The sequence below is a fragment of the Antedon bifida genome, chromosome 4, assembly GCF_963402885.1.
Source record: "Antedon bifida chromosome 4, ecAntBifi1.1, whole genome shotgun sequence".
NCBI classification, from domain to species: Eukaryota; Metazoa; Echinodermata; class Crinoidea; order Comatulida; family Antedonidae; genus Antedon; species Antedon bifida.
The window spans coordinates 6,961,817-6,982,429 of record NC_136229.1 but is presented as its reverse complement, the minus strand read 5'-3'; the positions used below and the strand labels follow the sequence as shown (position 1 = coordinate 6,982,429).

Below are 20,613 nucleotides of genomic sequence, written 5' to 3'. Positions count from 1 at the left end.
ATAATGTTGTTTGATTTATAAAGCGCTTATACAATTAAAAGATTGTCCCAAAGCGCTGAGAGAAAAGACAGAAATAACATAGAAAAAAGATGGATTTTTAAGAGTGTTTTGAAAACTATGATGGAGCAATTTTGAAGAACCAATATTTCGGATTTCGTTTCATCAACGAACTCCACTTGTGTACGATTTCAATTTGGAGATAATTTGTCTATCTATTATCTGTTAACATTATCTGTTCCTATCATGGGTAAAACCCCTTTTTCGTTGCATTAGGTAATATCCGTCAATTAGACCTTTAATATTTGATCCATTATCATTATTCAAATCATTGTTTAGAAAATGTCTACGCAGACAGAAGATAACCGAAGTCGCCCACTGCAGTGTTGCTGCTGGGTAATTTCATTGGTTATTGGTACTTTCGGCCTATGTGCACAACTATTCACCTAGAACAATTTCATTATTTATTTACTTTATAATAGGCCTACACTATATAAGCATATTATTAGTAATATAATTTTTGTCGTTATCTCTCCCATATATTAAAGGGTATGTTGTTAGGCCTATGGTATTTGGTTTTCCCCTTCTTTATGAGTGTTTGTCTTTTATCATTATTTATCTGTATAAATTGAATGAAGAACTCCGGATGTGTGATCATAAATGACGTGTTATCAACGTTAACATCTTCTTAATCAATTCAACAGAATCCGTGAGTAACATATATAAACGGTTCCAAAACGATACAATGTCATTTCTGGATCTGGTTCAGAAGCTGTAACATTGCTCTACAAGATGAATCTCTCAACAAAGTTAGTGTTGCTTCTCTGTCTGATATACACTCTGCATACATCTGGAGCAGGTAAGAATTTAACCGCATTCCATAATACCAGTAGTAATATAATAGTAATACCTAGTAATATAATATTACAAGGGCGTATTTGACTTCACGGGCTTAGAATTGAACAGTGTATTATCTACAACATATCCACTCTAGTTTTAGTTGTTGGTTCTGCGCCAACACATCTGCAGGATAATCTCATTTCATGTCTTGATACTTTTTGCTCTAAATTGATTTCCGTTATTTATTCATTCCGTAATTTAAAGCCGGCCAAAAATAGTCAAATTGACTGGAAGTCAAAAGGTTTTGGTTGAATTTAATCGTTTATTTTGTGTTGTTACAAGTGAAACCATTACTATTTTTTTTGAATTTTGCTAAATAATAAATAGTAATTGCTTTGTTTGTTAACACGATGGCGTTCACGCTGTTCAATTTATCGTACTGAATGTGTGTGGGTTGGTTGGTATATACTTACATAACATGCCTATTCATTTTCAGGAAAATCGATATATTGGACGTGTCACAAAAGCTTATTATATTAAAATATGACTTACAACAGTATCTTCCATTATATGAGATATTAAAATAGCATATCAAATGGCACGCCCTCTGTACTGTTTTAACATGGACCGAAATATCAAGTAGCGAGCCCGAGTATAGTTTTCCCTGATATCTTTTCCCAAGTGCTTTCATAATTTTTTTTTCTATTGAAAATCTTAATCTTTCTGATTAACTTTATTAAAACTGCAAAATAGCATATTCAAAATATGTTTTATTAATCTTCATTTTCCATGTTTTTACGGTACAATTCATCTTTAATATCTTTTTTGTAAATTCAATTTCTATTATGTTTTGTTAATAATAATAATACACTTTATTACTTATTTCAGCGAGTGTGGCAAAGCACCCTGCCGAAAAAAGTGCTGCCACCAAAACAGGTAAACACATAAGACATTTAAGAATGTACACTTGTTACTATACTTATTTTCTAAAAGTATTTGTTTATCAATCGGGATTCCAATAAATATGGCTTAGTGGAAACAGATTTATTCATATAATTATGGTGAAAACGTTGTACATAAAACCGGATAAAGGAAATGTTGCACCAAGTTCTTATACAATTATGAGTGAACTGATTTTGCGATATTTAACATTTTTAAATAGAGTATTTTTTTTATGATATTTTAATATAGTACATACTTACTTCAATAATTTGCAAAACGCCTAGTCTTTCCTCAACACAATGCATTAAGTTTTAGTTTAAGTTACGTGTGCTTTTTTGTATTTAAATTTGTATTTATTTTGTTGTAACAAGTTTTGTGAATGATGTACAGTATAACTCTATATCATTTTTAATTGTTATGTAGTGTATCAAACGACACATGTCCAATGGCATGTATGTATTTTGTATGTAATTGGACAATAAAAGATTTTTGAATTTTGAATTTTTGAATTTTTGAATTTTTGAATTTTAAAAATCCCCACGTAAACTCTGCCAAAGTAGAACCAGTTCAATCCGATATACAATGTTTAAAGTATTCAAAAGTGAGTTCTGTTCAATGCCAATCGGGAAATACTATTCATGTAGACCTCCTACGTTCATACAGTCATTGTTTTCACGGTAATAACAATTAGCTTTATTCGATACCGTAATCATTTTAGTTAAATGTCCTATTTGAAATATATATGGACAAATGTGTCAATCATAATGCTTATTTATTTATTTCAGAAAGTGATCAAGAAAAAACAGCAGAAAAAAGCATTTCAGTAAAAACAGGTACTAATAATAAGTTGATGATTTATTTTTATTTTTTTTTTGTAAACAATGCCTTGTGCATTATTAGGACTATTCATTATTCCTTACCAACAATTAGTTACCAAAATATCTCCAAGCACTATAAAAAAAAAATAAGAGAAGATTTGGAGACTGTATGCCTAATATCAATCATATTTTTAAAAAATACTGGAGTCATAGGCATAAATATTGGTTTTATTTGTTATAAATTTGTCATTTTTTCAATTGTTTCAGAAAGTCAACCAGAAGAAAAAGCCGAAAAAAGTATATCAACAAAAGCAGGTAAATAATAGAAATTATATGTTTTATTTATTTTTCCAATTAATTATTGTACTATAACCTCAATGTAGGCCTAATGTTTTTCTATTTTGTAAATGGTGGTCTCTCCATAAAGTCTATTTTTATTATTTTTTACCACCATCCACATTTAGACTTAATTAATTATTTATAAAGAAATATATTATGTATTCTTTTTGGAAATCAATAAAACATCAACAACCACCACCTGTATGTAAAGAGCAAGTTCAAAGATTGTTTAATTAATATTCTGTTATTTAAATGTTTTTTTTAGCGAATGAAAAAGAAGAACCGGCCAAAAAAAGTACTTCTACCAAAGAAGGTAAACAATAAATGTAAAATTACTCCTCTCCTCTCCCATCATTAATTAAGTTTGTTTGCTACCAAAATTAAATGCAAATAATTATAGTTTGAGAATGGGAGGGGGGTCACAGTAATGCGAGTTTATTAAAAACTCACATGTATTATTTGTGGAAATCAATAAAACATCAACAACTGCCACCTGTATGTAAAGAGCAAGTTCAAAAATTGTTTAATTAATATTCTGTTATTTAAATGTTTTTTTAGCGAATGAAAAAGAAGAACCGGCCAAAAAAAGTACTTCTACCAAAGAAGGTAAACAATAAATGTAAAATTACTCCTCTCCTCTCCCTCATTAATTAAATTTGTTTGCTACCAAAATTAAATGCAAATATAGTTTGAGAATGGGAGGGGTCACAGTAATGCGAGTTTATTAAAAACTCACATACTCACTTAAAACGTGAACTCTTTGCTTTCGATTAGATTGGCTTCCACTGCTGTAGGACGCAACGCAAGATATTTGACCAATCACAAGCGACAGATCATCATATAAACTACAGTCATGTGATTGGTCAAGTTACTTGTGCTGAACATACGACGTCTTGTGTTGCGTCCAGTGGTAACCAACATATAGTAAAATCTTGCAAAAAAAATGGAATTTTCATTTTATTTTTTTTTCGTTACCATACAAAGAAAACAAACAAAAAACAGATTTAAAAAAAAAACAACAATTTGTATGGTACACCAGGGTTAGCCCTCTAAATCCCAAATATAGGGGATTTACATCCTGAATGTCTTATCATTTATATATTATCAGAACTTACTATATCAACATTTCATTATTTCAGAAACTGAAATAGAAGAACTAACCGAAACAAGTATTTCTACAAAATCAGGTAGGTCTTTAAATTTAAATTGTCCGTATTATACAGTATATTATGAATATGATTTAATGGTTGAGCAACAAGTAATACATTTATAAAATAAATGTTAATGCGGGGACTAACATGTGGCTTGCAGCCTAACTGAACTGAATTGCACACAGCCTAACTGAACTGAATTGCACACAGCCTAACTGAACTGAATTACACACAGCCTAACTGAACTGAATTGCACACAGCCTAACTGAACTGAATTGCACACAGCCTAACTGTGAATTGCACACAGCCTAACTGAACTGAATTGCACACAGCCTAACTGTGAATTGCACACAGCCTAACTGGACTGAATTGCACACAGCCTAACTGAACTGAATTGCACACAGCCTAACTGAACTGAATTGCACACATGTGGTGCGGACAACGCATGATATTACAATATAACAATAGTGTACAGTCTCATTTAAAAAAAAATCAAAATTACAATTCAAACTCGACTCTGAAATAATAGTGGAGCATGGACAAGTAAGTTAAAGATAAAGTATAATTCAAAATGAATGTACCTGAATGTAATCGTATAATTCACAGTTTCTGCCAGTGATATATTCCTTGGTACAACTTTCACACTGGAGATGGGATTCTGCGTAGGACCTGAACACAAACCGTTTACAGGAGATTTCGACGGTGACGGTAATGAAGATCTTCTGTTTCACAATTCAAAGACAGGCTCGAAAAAGATATACTATGCAAGGTAAGTACCGTCGAATGAGCACAGGGTTTAAACCCAGTGGTGCTCGAGAAATAAGGCACCACTCATTTAGAGTCGAATCAGTGTTATACAACAATGTAGTACACTTCGATGGCGAAGGATAGGTCTTCTAGTATGATACGAAATACACAATAGATTCAGGAGAGTAACAACGAAACGTCTACAGTCAACAATCAGTTATGTAAAAACTAGCAATGTAGTACAGTACATTAAAATATACAGCCATAATGTATGTAAATATAGGGCCTAGGTACAGATAAAATAGATACTATCAGTAATAACAATAACAGTTTGCTGAAGCGATCATTTTATGTTTTATTGTTGTTGATTTTTTATTTATACAGTATTGTTTGTTTTTACTTTTAGTTGTGACGGCTCTTTTAATGGTGATAGGTCGTGGAGAAGAGAGATGAATTTTTGCTACGTAAGTGGATATGATCTATACATTGGTGATTTCAACGGCGATGGTCGATCCGATATGCTGTGTCATCGTCCTCAGTATGGTCAGATTTGGGTTGTGTTGGCGCAACCTGGGGGTGTATTCACTGCTAACCCGTGGTCGTATAGTCCCAATTGGTGCAAGGCCACCACTGATAAAGTATATATTGGAGACTTCAATGCAGACGGTCGGGATGATATTCTTTGCCACACACAAAGTTCGGGTTACATTGCAATATATTATGCATTATACACTGGTTATTTTTCTACCTCTACAACATATCGCTTTACACGAAGTATGAGTTGGTGCAGAGGTACATATCAAAGAGTGTATACTGGAGATTTCAACGGAGACCGAAGGGTTGATATGCTCTGCCACGACTACTCATCTGGCTACATATATGTAGCAGTAGCCACAGCGACTGGTGGATTCACCTCTGCCACATGGAGCAGAAGTATGGGCTGGTGCAAGCATTCGAACTCTAAGCTCAGCATTGGAGATTTCAATAAAGATAACCGCGACGACATCATGTGCAGCGACACAAATGGTCCTTACTGGATAGCATTCTCTCTGTACAACGGTTCGTTTTCATCTAAAAGCTGGACCCGTAAACAAAACTGGTGTACATCTGGCAATGATGTGTTAGTTTCGGATGTGAATGGAGATGGTGGGGATGATTTGATGTGCCATAATGAAGCCGACGGCATCAAGTACATATCGATCAACCATAAGGCCTAAAGCAAGTTCCTCTCAATATTACAGAAAACTATTCACCACAAATGATTCATTTTGTACTGAACCTCAATTCAAATTCAATTAAAATTTACATAAACGTTAACGGAAGGATACAATCAACTAAAATAATGTTCATTCATTATTTTTCGTCGATAACCTAAACAAAAATCAGATAAGAAATTATACAATAATATACTGTAAACGTATTATACAAAATAATTAAATGTATATTAAGCTACTGTACTTAGAAATGTACTTGTACGCTTATTAATATTAATAAGCCTAATGCCCGGGTTGATAATAATAAAATACATTTTTGCAAGTTCAACATTGTCTACTGTTGTTTTATAGTGTTTTCAGGATTATGTTGTGGGCGCCCTCTACAAAGTTTTTAGTAAGGCTGTGCAGAGTACCAAAGAACCTTTTACATAATGATGAGACTCCCTGGCTCACCAGAAAGTATGTGGAACATCCCGGCATTATTAGCATAGAGACTCCCTGGCTCACCAGAAAGTATGTGGGAACATCATGGAATTATTAGCATACTCACCAGAAAGTATGTGGAACATCCTGGAATTATTAACATTATCTTCTGAAATTGAACGTTCAATATGGCACTCGCGTGAATATGGGCAAATCGCTTAAAAGACCACGAGAAATGGGAATTGATAAGCCTGTTCAACAGCATGGTGATCACATTAATAAGCTTAACTCTAAATTCAAGATTTATTAGATAGAAACATACCCATCTATGACACTGAGATGTATATATAAATAATGACACAAAAACCCAAAAAAATATTTACGGAACTATAGAAAATGAACAGGAACGGCACATATACCTACGAATGTTTAATTGAATCAATTTAATGGTTATACAATCATTTCTTCATAAGCAGTGCATCGTCTTATGCCGATGGCCCAATGCTGAAGAAATCCAGTAGTCTAGTACTTTATACAATCACCACTTAGACCTATATCAATAACCACTTGTAAAATAAAACACTTAGAAAAGTGAAGTAGTCTTCAAGTTACTCATATCGGGTGTCTGACTTTTTAGAATAGCAACTATTCAGTGATTCAGTTGTGTAAAGTTGTACGTCATATTTAACAAAAATCCATAACACTGTTCTTTGCATTGAAATGTGCGGCGATATAACTTAGATTAAACATTATTAACAATACAATGTGTATTCAAGGTCCCCAGAGGGACAACGACAAGCGACTATGAGATTGTTCTAAAGCGTCTCATGTTGCTATGGCAACTTCTCTCATTCACATGTTTGTTAAAATCCCTGGTTTTAAAGAGGCGGATAAAGACAGACCGTGCTGCCATAAACTGTGCGCAAATCATAAAACTGTATTTAAACTGTAAACGCACCACATGAAACAAAGTGTATTTAGCATAATGGTTAACAATACGGTACCAAAATGTAGGACGAACGATGTCATTTGTCACGTAAGCGTATCTTGTCATGTTTAGTTGAATAAACTCTGTCACTGCATTACAATTAAATCGACTAGTTCGCTGGAAAACCAAATATACATGTTAATTTAGGATTAGAAATTAATATGTTAATTCATGGTTTTGTTCGTGATAAACTGTGATGATCGTAACAAGGTAAGGACATATTATTTAGCTTTATTTAATGGTAAATTTCTCAATATATTGGGACAAGTTGAATTCCATGTGGGTAAATAAACATTCATGGGGAAAAAATCGAAAAATATCTTATTAAAATTTGGTATCAGCTACAGTAATTGATTGATGAAAACTGATCAACCGTTTGTTAAGACTAGTATGGAACGCTGATATGCTATCAACTGTGTTAATATATTACAATTTTATTATGCCTTATTACGAATATTTAGGTTATGATAGCAGTGCGATTATTCGGTTTATCTAAGTAAAATGTTCGATCTTCGCAAGAGCCCGTGTAAAATTGACATGAATCGCGATGGTGATATTGACGTATTGTACATGCAGAGTGAAGAAAGCAGCTGAATCGGTTTCCGATTAAGCACATATTACAGATGCAGTAGTACATTAATTGTAATATTCCATATGAGGAAACCAACTAGTAAATTATTATAATCAAACGTTTTGCATCAATTCATAGACCTTCATCCATAGCAACCGAATCGGGAACAATAAATGTTTAGTTGAAACGGACACGCTCTGTTAATATTTTTTCTTTATGTATTCTTTCTTTTACAACAGAAATATATCATTGGTGTGTGTGGTAGCTTAAAGTATTAAACCATGGAATAACGTATTAGACGTTATACGAAGTACAGTAGAAGGTTAGCAACAGCTAAATTCGAACTAATTCGACGAACTTGGATATACAGTAACTGGACATAACAATAATGAATTCAAGGTACGTAATTTACGCACTAGATTTGACTACTGTAATAAGTAAATAACGTAGTTCTTACTACACTACACGGAAATTGTTCAAGCTACAGGAACAGCAGCACTTCCTTTAAAACAGTTTTAAAATAAAAAACAGTAGAGAACTAATCTAACAGCAAATAATTCCTGGAAAGGTAGCACATTTCTGACTTTACCGTTTAAAAAAATATATACTAAACGCTGTTGCTCATGACAATAATATAGGTCTATCTATCCGTGTGTCTATTACTGTACATTTGTTTTCTTTTAGAAAGTGGCTGTACTACAATACCAATCTTTAGATGAATACTAAAACAGTAGACCTATTTACTGAATGTGTATTGAAACAATGAACAAATGGATCTATACTTTACAAGCCAAAGTCGGTGGACCTTTAATAGGCAAGATTGATTGTCACCATACCTCACAGAAAGGACATATTCCCGACCAAATGAACCGACGAACAATGAAAGCTGACAAGACAGACAACGCGTTGACAATCACATTATCAACGCGTAAAGAACGCAAACTTCGTCGCAACATGACAGAACCAACGGTATTACCGTCCATTCATTCCAGTAAGGTAAACTCAGAGGCTGTTTATCTTGGTGAAGTACTTGAAAAGAACAGCAATGAACAGCATTCACTCCAAATTGCTACGAGTCTTGAACTATCAAGTCGATCTTTACCGACGTTATCAGACATGCAACATCAACACGCATCAACTTTTGATCTTCCACAATTTCCAAAGCGTACTCTTCCGATACCAAAAACACACCGTAAATTAGCTCCGATAAATCGGAAACGCTCGGGTAGTTTACATAACGATAGTACAGACGGAAAAATATCAGGTAATAATGTTTTAGAAAGTCGTCCTATTGTACTGACAAAAAGACGGGAAGAAACTGGAAAGAAACTGCTTGGACCAATAGATAAGAAAGAGGAATTTCGGAGATGGCATTTATCTTTACAAGCCGACCACTTGCCAGACACTGTTCCTCCCAACACAGCAGCTAATAAGCCAACACCAAAACACGATTTTACCGAACAAACAGACCCTACAAACATCAAATCAACTACGTTGCATAGAAATACAAATGATGATATAAATCAAAGATTAGATTGTTCTACACATTTACAAAATCGTAGGAAAAGTTCAGACGATAAAGGAAATTATAAGCCATATAATATAATTTATAGAATGCCAACTGTTGAAAGAAAGCGAATAGAGGATTGGTTAGAAGACTGCTTAATTGCCAGAAATAACCAATCAGATGATGAATTTATTGAAGCAGTTAGTCAGATGAATACGGTTTCTAGCAGCACTACAAATGGAAATTATCCTAATTTAGACATAGAACATAAGACAACGAATTTAATATGATTCGGCATGATGACAACGTACGAGAATATTTACTAGCGTGATCATATTTTAAGACAATTGAAAAAAAAATAATGGTTCTTGGAAATACAATACTACGTAATACTGTAAGCTTATTATTGACATACTGCAAAACATCATAATGCTAAAGGCAATATGTATTGTTCTTTACGGTGACAACGAAATAATAATAATAATATACATACAAAGCAGACAACGTTGCAATCATCACATCACGAAAGCCAAACAATATCAGTAGAAGTAAAACAAGCGAAAACAGCACAACACTGACACATCACTAACATAAAAAAAATAACAACACAATATCAATCAGTCCTGTAGTGCAACATCAACAACAGCAACTCATTGACAACCAAAACACCCTAACAGCAGCACACAACATCATCATAACACCATCAACAACATTAAACAGAACCACACCGGCAACACCACATCGAAATCGGAGTCTTACGAAAAGAAACAGCAAAGCCGAAAAGAGCACGGTAGTAGATCATCGAAAATGGTACCCCACAACAATGGCACTACTTGTACAACGTCGATCACCACAAAAAACTGCGGCTACAAATAACTCCAACAATTATTTTTATTACTAATAATATCAATATAATTGTTATTAGTTTTCTCATTATGATATAAAATCAGAAGGGTGTAAATAAATTGTAATTTAAATCTATCAACAAAGTCGATGTTTTATTTCAACGTCACTGTACTTTAATAATATGTAATACAAAATATTTGTTAAGGAAAACTTATATCAAAGAACAGAAAGTTTAATCTATCTTTCCTGAAATTATGTTGTCCCAGTTAATACGTGTATACAGTAGTGTGGTTATTACACTGATGCTACAACTTCCAAGACTACAGTACAAAGAAAAACAATGTTGTACTGTATGTGGTAAAACTGCTTCAGCTTCATTTAATACTCATATCATGGGTTTCATTTCTTTTCTAAAATATAGTACTACAGGGTACTGTACTAGCTTTACGCAAACAGTACAGTACAACTACAGTATCAGTATTGTATAGGTACAAAAATGTGTTTTATAGCAAGATATTTAAGTATTAAAGGTCTCTGAAAGTTTATTGTATAGTCAAAATGGTGACTCACAATGACAGTGCTATTCATATTGTATGTACAGTATCATCAACATGCCTTTTTCCAATGGCAGTACTATTGTCAATGTGTTGATTTACAATTAGGCTGCCGTAGTATGGTAAAAATACCAATTTCCATCCGCAGTAAACACTACCTGGTCAAAATGCTGATTTTCAACAGCAGAACCATACAGTAGAAGATGGTCAATATACATATATCAAATGTAAACAACAAAAATGCTGATTTACTTTCAAGAAGTCTTAGTACACAGGTTAACAAGACATTTCCATCGACAGTACCATAGTAAACAAGGCCAACAGCCATAAGTCGCGTGCTCTCAGAAAAAAATGAACTTTCAAAAAGTAATGTACTTTAAAACTTGTCTGTACATCAAAACAGTTCAAAAAGTACAGAAAAGCGATAAAACGCATAGTGATACCGGACCGACAGACCGACAGACTGACAGACCGATATAGTCAACTATTGAGTCGCGTCCAGGCGAATAAAAATGTAAACTGTAATTTTAAAGGTGAAGAAATACGGTATAAATGGCGATTTCCAATGACAATGTAGAATGGTAAAAATACCAATTTCCAACGACAGTACCATCGAAAAGTAACAGTTATGTAGTAGTGAAAATAACACTGAGTTGCAATTTTAGTCGTGACAGCTCACTATGTTAAATTTGAGCACGCGACTGCAAATATGTATATGGCCTTGTTCTAATTAAATACTGTAATAATTGTCATAAATCAACATTTTCAATCAGTGTCACACCGGTAGGAGGGTACAGTACTAAAAATACAGTGGACTGGTTTCCAACAACACTTTACCATAGTATGGTAAAAGCAGCTAATTCCAAATTTATGATGAAGTACAATAATGGTCAAAATGCTGATTTCTAATGACACTTTTGTAGTTTGAATTCCAAATGACAGCGTCGTAGAATAGTACAAAATGCTGATTTCCAACAACAGGCCGACAGTGTAGTAAAGGACTGTGTGGTTAAAATTCAGATTTCCAAAGTACTGTATGGTTGAAATTCTAGTTACCAATAACAGTACTGTATCCGTATGGTTGAAATTCTGGTTTTCAACAACAGTACTATAGTACTGTATGGTTGAAATTCCAGTTTCCAATAACAGTACCGTACAGAAGTGTTGTCAATGATTGCAATGCCGATTTTATTTTACAGTACTTAGTATCCATGGTCGAAATGCTGACCCAACAATTAATACCTTGGTAATGTAGTCAAAATCTGGTTTCCAAAGCCAGTACCATGCTGTATGGTTGAAATACCGGTTTCCAGTTGTGGTTCAAATTGCGGTTTCCAGTAGTTAATAGTACCGTACTTACTGGTTAAAATGCCAATTTCCAACAGTACCATAGAAAAGTTCTGGTCAAAATGCTGATCTCAAAAAAAAGTACAGTATGAAATGTGGGTTTCCAGCAACACTGTAATTGTTGAAATTCCGTTTTCCACCAACAGTAACTGTTAGTCTGGTCGAAAAGCCAATTTAGTAATGACATGCGGTATGGTTGAAATGCCCGTATCGTAGAATGGGCAAAATCCCAAACGAATGACAGGCTTGTAGTGCGGTAAAAAAACCAATGACCGTTTCGTTGCATTGTCAAAACGCCAAATTCAAACTACAGTATCGTACAATGGTCAAAATGCAAAATTCCAACAACAATACGTGTAGCACTGTATGATACAAATTTTATTTTCAATCGTACAGTAGTACTGTATGGTCGGAATAGCAATTTTCCAAGACACTGTTTTTTAAAAACACAAATTAGAAAAGTATAATATTCCAGAATATTGCTTACCATGATTCTTCAAATCAGGCATAGTGAAAAACTTCCACAATAACTGTAACACTTCCACAATGGTAGGTCCACAAACTTGTAACACCACTACAACTTGGTAATATCCACAATATGGTAAAATCCACAAAAATTGTAACGATATTTCAATCTCTCCATCTATGTCCACATTCATTGCTGCAACATTTATAAAATGTCGTCATTGGTTCATCAGCTGATCTTGTCTGAATTTGCATAAAAAAGGCACGCGGATGTTCACATTTTGGACATTTTTCTACAGTAAAGAATAACAAAATAATTGTATTAAGTTATAATTTACTCAAATTTAATTTAGTAAAAATCTAACTGTACATAATAATAATATCCTGGATTTATATAGCGCCTAATGTTGTGAAACCTCTAAGCGCTGAACATTATTACCCCAGTCATTTTTTCCTGATCAAACACGTATGGAAACATACTCCCATAATGCAGCTAGTAATCAGCGCAAAGAACGATAACATTTAATCCTTCATTAGAAGCCCCGACTCGACTCCTCTCTTTTGAAAATTACAAAGGCCATTTCTAAAAGTAGGACCTTATAATAAACTTTCTCCTTTAATTTCGTATCAAATTTTCTTAAACAAAATTGGTCTGTTTGGAATTAAGCAGAGTACAGAGTTGTACTTCCTTTAATTTGTATAAAAATGTAATGAAAATAATTTAACTAATGGTAAGTCATAACAAAAATTGACCACTTCTATATTTATATTAGTACGGGAAACGATGTGAAGGGGCGATCTTTCAAAGCAGAATGATCGTAATTACTAACTTGCAATTTTTATTTGCAATAGAAATTTTTCATCGTTATTTAATACTGTAATAATTGATTTTATAGCAAGCTACAAAATATCTTCACTTGTCAGTGTCACTGTGCTAAGTAAATGGCACAACAAGAAACTATTATAGGGGCATTCCACAGTTTTGGTTTTTTTTACGGACTTTTTTTTGAGAATATAACTAGACATATCTTAGAAATAAAAAAGAATACAAGATTCAAAGTAGAATAAATGTATACATATATGGCCAATGTTTATTATGAAAGTCAAAAAAAGAAAAAAGACTGCACAAAAAAAATGTTATTATGAAAATTGTATGCGTCGCGGATGGGACGGCAAATGGACATGACTTTTGAAAAGGTTTACGTATTGTAATATTTCTCCTCATTTAAAAGAGATTTTAAAATTTGTTTTGTATTATTATGTTGCCAGATAGTTGTTTTAGATAACTGAATGTTAATTATAAAAATTGAACTGCAAATTTATTAATAAATATGATTTATATGTCGTTACGGACGGGACATTTCTAACGTCGCAGACAGGACAACTTTGTCCACGTTAAAAAATTGTATAATTTTGCTATTAAAAAAATATAAAAATAAGTTTTTTACATCAATGTAATCTTTTATTTACAAATCAAAATATAATTCAACCTTTGAACACTGTTTAAAAGTTTATGTCAAGTGAAAATATTAAAATTCATAAATATGAAATATTATTTATAAAATTAATTATTCGAAGAGTTATAACGAGAAGCAATATTGTAAAATGTTATCAAAATATTTATTTACACTAATATAAAAGTTATGCTTGGCATATTAAACAAGACTTCAAGATATTAACACATTTAAGGCGAATCTTTAAAAATTGGCGTTGGCGTCTGAATTTGTTAGTGGATCCAAGTTGCATCTGAAATTTTCTTCTATTCTTGCTTGGATTTAATAACTGTAGGCCTGCTTCTATTAAAATTCAATCTTAATTATTTAGTATCCGATTTATAAAAGGTTCTTGGTTGCAAATTCACCAAAGAATGAAATCTACAAAGCGATGACCGCACCCAATACTCCCATTCATACTGGTCATGTTGTTTTGGATTTAGGTATTGTTCTTTTGTGGATTGTTATTTTAAATACAGACCACAATGTTTTGTGATTAATAAACAACAGTTAACACCTTTGTACAGTACTTCTCAGCCTACAGTACAAAAACACTTTTTAATTCTTACAATATTGTCATCACATCCATAAAAAAATTGTCCCATCCGTACATTCAATAAATTTTGATAGTAATGTTTTTTAATTAAAAAAATACAAGTTTTAAAAAAGTTGTTTAAATCTATTGCAATTTAATATCCTTAGGAATTGAAAATTAAGATTTAAAATTAGGAATTAAATAACAATTTTAAAGCCATTACTTCAATAAACACAAGTGAGGAAAAATCCCTAATCGAAATGTCTCAGAAGTAACAATTATGAATTTTGAAATGCAAGTATGAAATTAATAAACAATTTTAATAAAATACTTCATTATGAATAATTAGAGCTTACTTTGAAAAAAAAGTAACTGCAGTATATTTATGGGCAAAAATGTTAACAAGATGCATGGTTTTATTATGAAATAAAAAGGATTTAAATGATATGTCCCGTCCTTAACAAAAATGTATGTCCCGTGCCTACGAAAAATGTCATCAATATATTTTTGAATATGATATTTTCACCAAAAGTTTCAAAATATTTGTTTATAATGTATTGCATATAGTTTTAAAAAGAGAAAACAAAATATTAAATTGTGGTATCAATACTTTTAACTGAAATGTAAAAAACACCATAAAATTACTATTAAAATGTCGCGGATGGGACAATTATGAATTTTGAAATGTATATATGAAATTTAATAAACAAAATATGTGTTATAAAATGCTTGAATATGTACAATAGGGACATAGAGTAACTATATCTGGCAAAAAAATGTTCAAAAGATGCATGGTTTGTGAAATAATTAGGATTTAAATGATACGTCCCATCCGTAACAAAAATGTCCGGTCCATAACAATATATTTTTTAAATATGTTATTTTCATCAAAATCTAAAATTTTCAAAAAATTTGTTGATAATATAATGAGATATAGTCCTCAGGAGAGAAAAAAATATCAAGATTTTTGCATCATTACTTTTAAAATAAATGTAAAAAAACCGCCTAAAACGTCGCGGACGGGACATTTATGAATTTGAAATGGATGTATGAAATTAATAAACAACAAAATTTTAATTAAATACTTGATTATATATTATTAAGACATAAAGTAACTATATCTGTTGAAAAAACAGTAATAAGATGCATAGTTTATGAAATAAATAGGATTAAAAATGTCCCGTCCGTAACGCCAAATATGACTTTTTCATATTTAATATTCAATAACTTAAAAAATCAATATCAGAAAAATAAAAAAAATGTTATTTAATACACTTCAACATGTCTACTTTGAGAAATGGCCAAGAGTTACATCAAAATCAGTAAATGAAATTTTTAAACCCACGGACCAAATACTGTAGTAACAATTAACAAAATTTGTTTTACATTAATTAATAATAATAATTATCAAACATTAATTATATTACAGTATTATTATAGCCTTTTATACCCAAACAATAATCATAACTCTATTGCTGCATAAGTCATGCAGGGCCGTAGCCAGGATCTGCCCTGGGGTGGGGCCTGAGGTGAAGCGAATTTTGTTAAATGACACCCCTAGATGGCCGGAAAAGACACTCTCATGCAGCATGCTACCAATGAGCAAAACGATCGTACTTGGACTCGTGGACTATTTAAACGATAACTTTTGTTGCTGTATGTTAGATGCGCGTGCTCTGTGCGGAACCGTCGATTGTTTGATCATTTACTCGGTATTTTGTTTTGCGTTCAAGTTCAATGCGAACGTACGTCTAGGAGAAGCCCCGAAAAAAGCACACTGGGTGAAGGCAAATGCAATTCTTATTATAGCTCTATCTATAATATTTATTTACAGCAATTTGTTGAGGAAATTAAATATGCCAATGTAAGTAGGTGATATTGATACATTTGAGTACATATCGGCTGGTGGTCATAGAAAAAAATAATCGGATGCCATAATGTGAACTACAGTACATGATACCATAGATATTATAGTGTAAAATATAAATATTCACTATAATCCTCTATGATACATTATACTTCATAGCCACACATAAATACTGATGTATGTCGGAAGGCTATATACTTTATGCATGCTGCCTGACTGCCAGTGATCTAAACAATTATAGGTACGCAGTTGTCTGGCGGTGTCCGTTGTACGAATCGTTGCTCGCTGTGAGACGCGTCAATATCATGTTACATGCAGGGACCAAACTTTATTTTTCAGGTTAAAATCGGCAATTCATTTGCAACTCTTAGAAATTTACAGACACGTATCGCTCGAAGTATGCTCATACAGGGAAGAAGGTACTGTATGAGTTATTCCGAACGAGTTTACAAATTTTTCAATTTACGAACAACTTTTTGTACTGTGGGGCACGTATTTGGACGATTTTCGGAGATGAGGGTGAGGTATTGGGCATGTCGGGGATGGGGGTTCGCAGTCGGTTAAAGGGGGGTTCGCTGTAAAGTGGGGGTTCGCCCGAACCATAAAAACCCCCCTTGGCTACGGGCCTGTCATGTTTAGACAAAATAGAATTAAATGCATTAAATTATTCAGCTTCCATATATACCTGCTGTTGAGTCCACATTTTCCCACGCTGAAGCTCCTCCAAGCACATCATCTAGTTCTTTTAATTTTGGATAAACTTTACAAGAAACCTGAAGAAAAAAAACGAAAACTGGACTGAGTAGAATGGTTTATTGTGATTGTTTGAAATATTTTCTTTTCAAGGGCATATATAGACTTTAATAGCCTAGCTAGGATGAAACGACTCTACTGAGTTACTATGAGCTCTACCCGCATTAAGTCAGGACGAAAGGTATTTTCACATGTCACAGACACGGGATATACAAATCTAGCTATGGTACAAACAATAATAAAATAGGTCTCTAGTACTAGTAGCCTACTCTACTACAGAGTAGTAAGCCTCTAGAGACTAGCTAGATATCCTCTTTCTCTCTTAGTCTTACCTTTCTTGTAACATTTTGTATAAAAGGACATGTGTTACATGAAAATCGTAAGCATTGGGGACCTTCTTCTACGACAAGTACATTGCCACAGGTAGGACAAAACCTAAACATTTTAATGTATGTCTGGATACACAGCCTAGGCCCTAACTAGCTCTCCTTTCCTAGGGTACTGTCAGATTAGGTGGCCGCCGCGGGATTAACTCGTGTATGTATGTACAAATAGCTGTATGTTTACACGTGTGTGCAATCATGCATGCTATTCGCCTTCATTATTGGTGGCGCTGTTTATTCACATGTTTTGGGGTTTTGTTTTGGGCAAACAACAACAAACCAACAAATATTTACTAGGCCTAAAGCCAGTCTAAATTGTTTATTTTATTTCATATTTTAATGATAAAGGTCAGTATTTTAAATAGAAGTTGCATAGAGCTAAGCCCAGCCTAGCCTAGCCTAGCCTAGCCTAGGCCTACTTTATTATTATAAATTATATAAAATAGGCCTTATATCTAGCTAGGCCCTATCCTAGAATAAGATAGGGGCCGCCTAACGATTACAAATTATTTATTTAGGCCTTAGCTAGCCTCGCAGCAGTCAGTACGTGGTTAAGAAGTTACATAGGGCCTAGCCTAGGCTAACTGAAAACTTAATCCAGTATGTAGGCCTACCTACCTATTATTAATATTGGCTTATTTTATATTATACTATAGGCCCTATAGTATAAGGCATTAGTTATGAATTATATTTAACATTTACTCACTGGCAGTTATACAATATTATGTCATTTTTTTAATTCAATAAAATGTATCTAGGCCTAATAAACAAGATGAATCTAGATTCAAATGTCGGTACACATGAGACAAGACTTATAGAAGAGGAGTCACAGAAAACAATCCATGATGACACATGTAAGCTAGAAGACGAAGACGGAGAGGAAGAGGAAGTAGATCCATTTTCAAAAGAGGTATCGCATCAAGATGCTATGCGGCTGATCAAGGAAGGCATTGAGGAAGCTATCGGAGATGATCCTCTTCTCTGTGATCTGCCGATAGATGTCACACCAGAGGAAGTCAGTCTCCAGGTAGCCTTAGAGTACGGACAGGCTATGCTGTTAAATGTGTGTAGAGAAGATGGAGAAGTAATGCGTAAGACAAATTTGAGTGGAAATGTGGCTTGGTGGTTATGATGCATGGCTACCAATCCAAGGGTCCTAGCCTCAACTCCTGTCAGAATTATAACTCCACTCCCAAATACTTGTAATAAAACTTTGTTTACGTAGAGTATCTTGTTTATATGTTTGTCTTGTGAACAGGATTATTGCCACCTTTAAGAAGGATAGTGAATGAATTTTTATTTATTCATTCATTTGAATGAATTTGCTTTATGGTTATCCTTGGCAATTGGCCTATTAGTATAAATATATAAAAACAAACAAATATTTTGTAATCATTTGCATTTTTCCCTTTCGAAAAACCACCCTTTTGAAAGAACAAAATATTTTACTGTCCAGTCAAGTAATTTTATTTAAAATTGTGTTAATTTTTTTTTTAGCTATTGTTGTTTTACAGGGAGCTACAGTTCTAGATTTGAAGAAAGCAATTGCTCGTTATATCAGTCTAAAATTCAACAGAGAAGGAATTAAGAAGTTTATTAGTTGGTAAATTGTTTGATGAATTACTGTCTTTCAATATAAACCTTCTCTGAGCGTATCCACCAATCACATTATTGAAATTTAGTATTTTAGGGACATCTCTCAGCAGACTACAAATCCACTGAATACATAAAAGTATATAAATCAAAGGAGAATTAACATCAATAATTTTAGCATGTTTGAAAATTCTGATTTTAAGATCTAATCTAATCCAAATCGATAAACACTTTTATAATGCATGATTTTGTTTTAACAGGCGATACATATGGAGAACGTACTGGTTGTCATTTGGCGGTCAAAATTTGACGCAGGATAATAAATTAATCAAAGAGTGAGTTTTAAATTCAAAGTAAAATTGATTGTATTTACACATTAAATTTTGACTGATATTCTAAATAATATTATACTAATTTTTTCTTTTTAGATATGGAATTAAGAACAAAGATCCTATCACGTTTGTCAAGAGGTTAAAGAACAAAGGAATAGGATACTAAACTAAAATGTATGTGTCAGAGGTTAAAGGTCACATGATTAATATGCTACATTATTTTTGTAGTTTCTACAGAAAGGACAAAGGTCAGAGTTTGCCGAATAAGTTCAATGTACATACATACAGTATCTGAATAACATTCAACTAGTTTTCCAAACATGATAATTTGTTGCAGAATATATTCAATACAGGTTATTCAATGTTAGTAACAACATTTTATTTATATTTATATAGAAAATACTAGATAAACATTTTTGTAAATAAATTGTAAACCATGAAATAAAGTGTATTATACAGTAGTGACAAATTCAATATCATTCCCTCTTTATTTTATTTCTAAAAAAGTGTTAAAAAACTACTGTTTTCATTATTTGTTGATAAAAAGCTGCATTTTAGGTACAGTATCTTTACGAATCTAAAACATTGGTAAGAGAAACATAGCAGTATAATTTAAAAGTGCAGCCCCTGGATAATCTGTTATTATTATTATTATGTACAATTATTATAATCAATAGATACTGTTATAACTGTTAGCACAGACAAATATTTAAATTGATCATTAAAAATAAGCGCCTTAATTTTGCACCCTCTACATTACATAATTCCATTTTTACATTAAAATGCAATATTAATAAGTAATTACTATACAATTATTATTAAACAGATAATAATGACCTATACATACAATGTTAATTGTACAGTATTAAATAGAAATATGAAATGTTAATATATTCCAACAAAAAACA

General features: G+C 32.7%; 5 protein-coding genes and 1 long non-coding RNA gene across 6 annotated transcripts in view; 4 read left to right on the top strand and 2 right to left on the bottom strand.

Annotated features, from left to right (window-relative positions):
* The window catches only part of LOC144839819 (solute carrier organic anion transporter family member 3A1-like), a 138,469-nt gene that overhangs the window by 46,660 nt on the left and 71,196 nt on the right, over positions 1-20,613 (bottom strand). The window lies entirely within an intron of this gene.
* On the top strand, positions 646-2,612 carry LOC144840218 (uncharacterized). The gene is made up of 3 exons (XR_013611879.1): positions 646-856; positions 1,726-1,773; positions 2,565-2,612. It is a non-coding gene; the product is annotated as an uncharacterized LOC144840218 (long non-coding RNA).
* Positions 3,189-6,335, top strand: LOC144839139 (uncharacterized). Its single transcript, XM_078694452.1, has 5 exons — positions 3,189-3,249; positions 3,495-3,542; positions 4,076-4,123; positions 4,694-4,856; positions 5,241-6,335. Exons 1-5 carry the CDS (start codon positions 3,189-3,191, stop codon positions 6,049-6,051), a joined length of 1,131 nt encoding a protein of 376 aa, XP_078550578.1. The 3' UTR covers positions 6,052-6,335.
* Positions 7,467-10,535, top strand: LOC144839822 (uncharacterized). The gene is made up of 3 exons (XM_078695340.1): positions 7,467-7,669; positions 8,270-8,429; positions 8,715-10,535. The coding sequence occupies exon 3, from the start codon at positions 8,778-8,780 to the stop codon at positions 9,825-9,827; it is 1,050 nt and encodes a 349-aa protein (XP_078551466.1). The 5' UTR covers positions 7,467-7,669; positions 8,270-8,429; positions 8,715-8,777; the 3' UTR covers positions 9,828-10,535.
* LOC144839824 (DNA-directed RNA polymerase III subunit RPC10-like) lies at positions 10,503-17,925 on the bottom strand. Its single transcript, XM_078695342.1, has 3 exons — positions 17,730-17,925; positions 17,330-17,417; positions 10,503-13,042 (listed from the first exon to the last, which is right to left on the bottom strand). The coding sequence occupies exons 1-3, from the start codon at positions 17,838-17,840 to the stop codon at positions 12,915-12,917; spliced, it is 327 nt and encodes a 108-aa protein (XP_078551468.1). The 5' UTR covers positions 17,841-17,925; the 3' UTR covers positions 10,503-12,914.
* Positions 18,025-20,568, top strand: LOC144839823 (U11/U12 small nuclear ribonucleoprotein 25 kDa protein-like). Its single transcript, XM_078695341.1, has 5 exons — positions 18,025-18,128; positions 18,539-18,871; positions 19,278-19,383; positions 19,634-19,708; positions 19,802-20,568. Exons 2-5 carry the CDS (start codon positions 18,553-18,555, stop codon positions 19,869-19,871), a joined length of 570 nt encoding a protein of 189 aa, XP_078551467.1. The 5' UTR covers positions 18,025-18,128; positions 18,539-18,552; the 3' UTR covers positions 19,872-20,568.

Coding starts and splice junctions, on each gene's coding strand:
- LOC144839139 (XM_078694452.1), top strand. CDS start 3,189: ATGTTTTTTTTAGCGAATGAAAAAGAAGAACCGGCCAAAAAAAGTACT. Junction 3,250..3,494: donor AAGTACTTCTACCAAAGAAG/GTAAACAATAAA, acceptor ATGTTTTTTTAG/CGAATGAAAAAGAAGAACCG. Junction 4,124..4,693: donor AAGTATTTCTACAAAATCAG/GTAGGTCTTTAA, acceptor TATAATTCACAG/TTTCTGCCAGTGATATATTC.
- LOC144839822 (XM_078695340.1), top strand. CDS start 8,778: ATGTGTATTGAAACAATGAACAAATGGATCTATACTTTACAAGCCAAA.
- LOC144839824 (XM_078695342.1), bottom strand. CDS start 17,840: ATGTTTAGGTTTTGTCCTACCTGTGGCAATGTACTTGTCGTAGAAGAA. Junction 17,418..17,729: donor TACAAAATGTTACAAGAAAG/GTAAGACTAAGA, acceptor TTTTTTCTTCAG/GTTTCTTGTAAAGTTTATCC. Junction 13,043..17,329: donor AAATGTGGACTCAACAGCAG/GTATATATGGAA, acceptor TCTTTACTGTAG/AAAAATGTCCAAAATGTGAA.
- LOC144839823 (XM_078695341.1), top strand. CDS start 18,553: ATGAATCTAGATTCAAATGTCGGTACACATGAGACAAGACTTATAGAA. Junction 19,384..19,633: donor ATTAAGAAGTTTATTAGTTG/GTAAATTGTTTG, acceptor TTGTTTTAACAG/GCGATACATATGGAGAACGT. Junction 19,709..19,801: donor GATAATAAATTAATCAAAGA/GTGAGTTTTAAA, acceptor TTTTCTTTTTAG/ATATGGAATTAAGAACAAAG.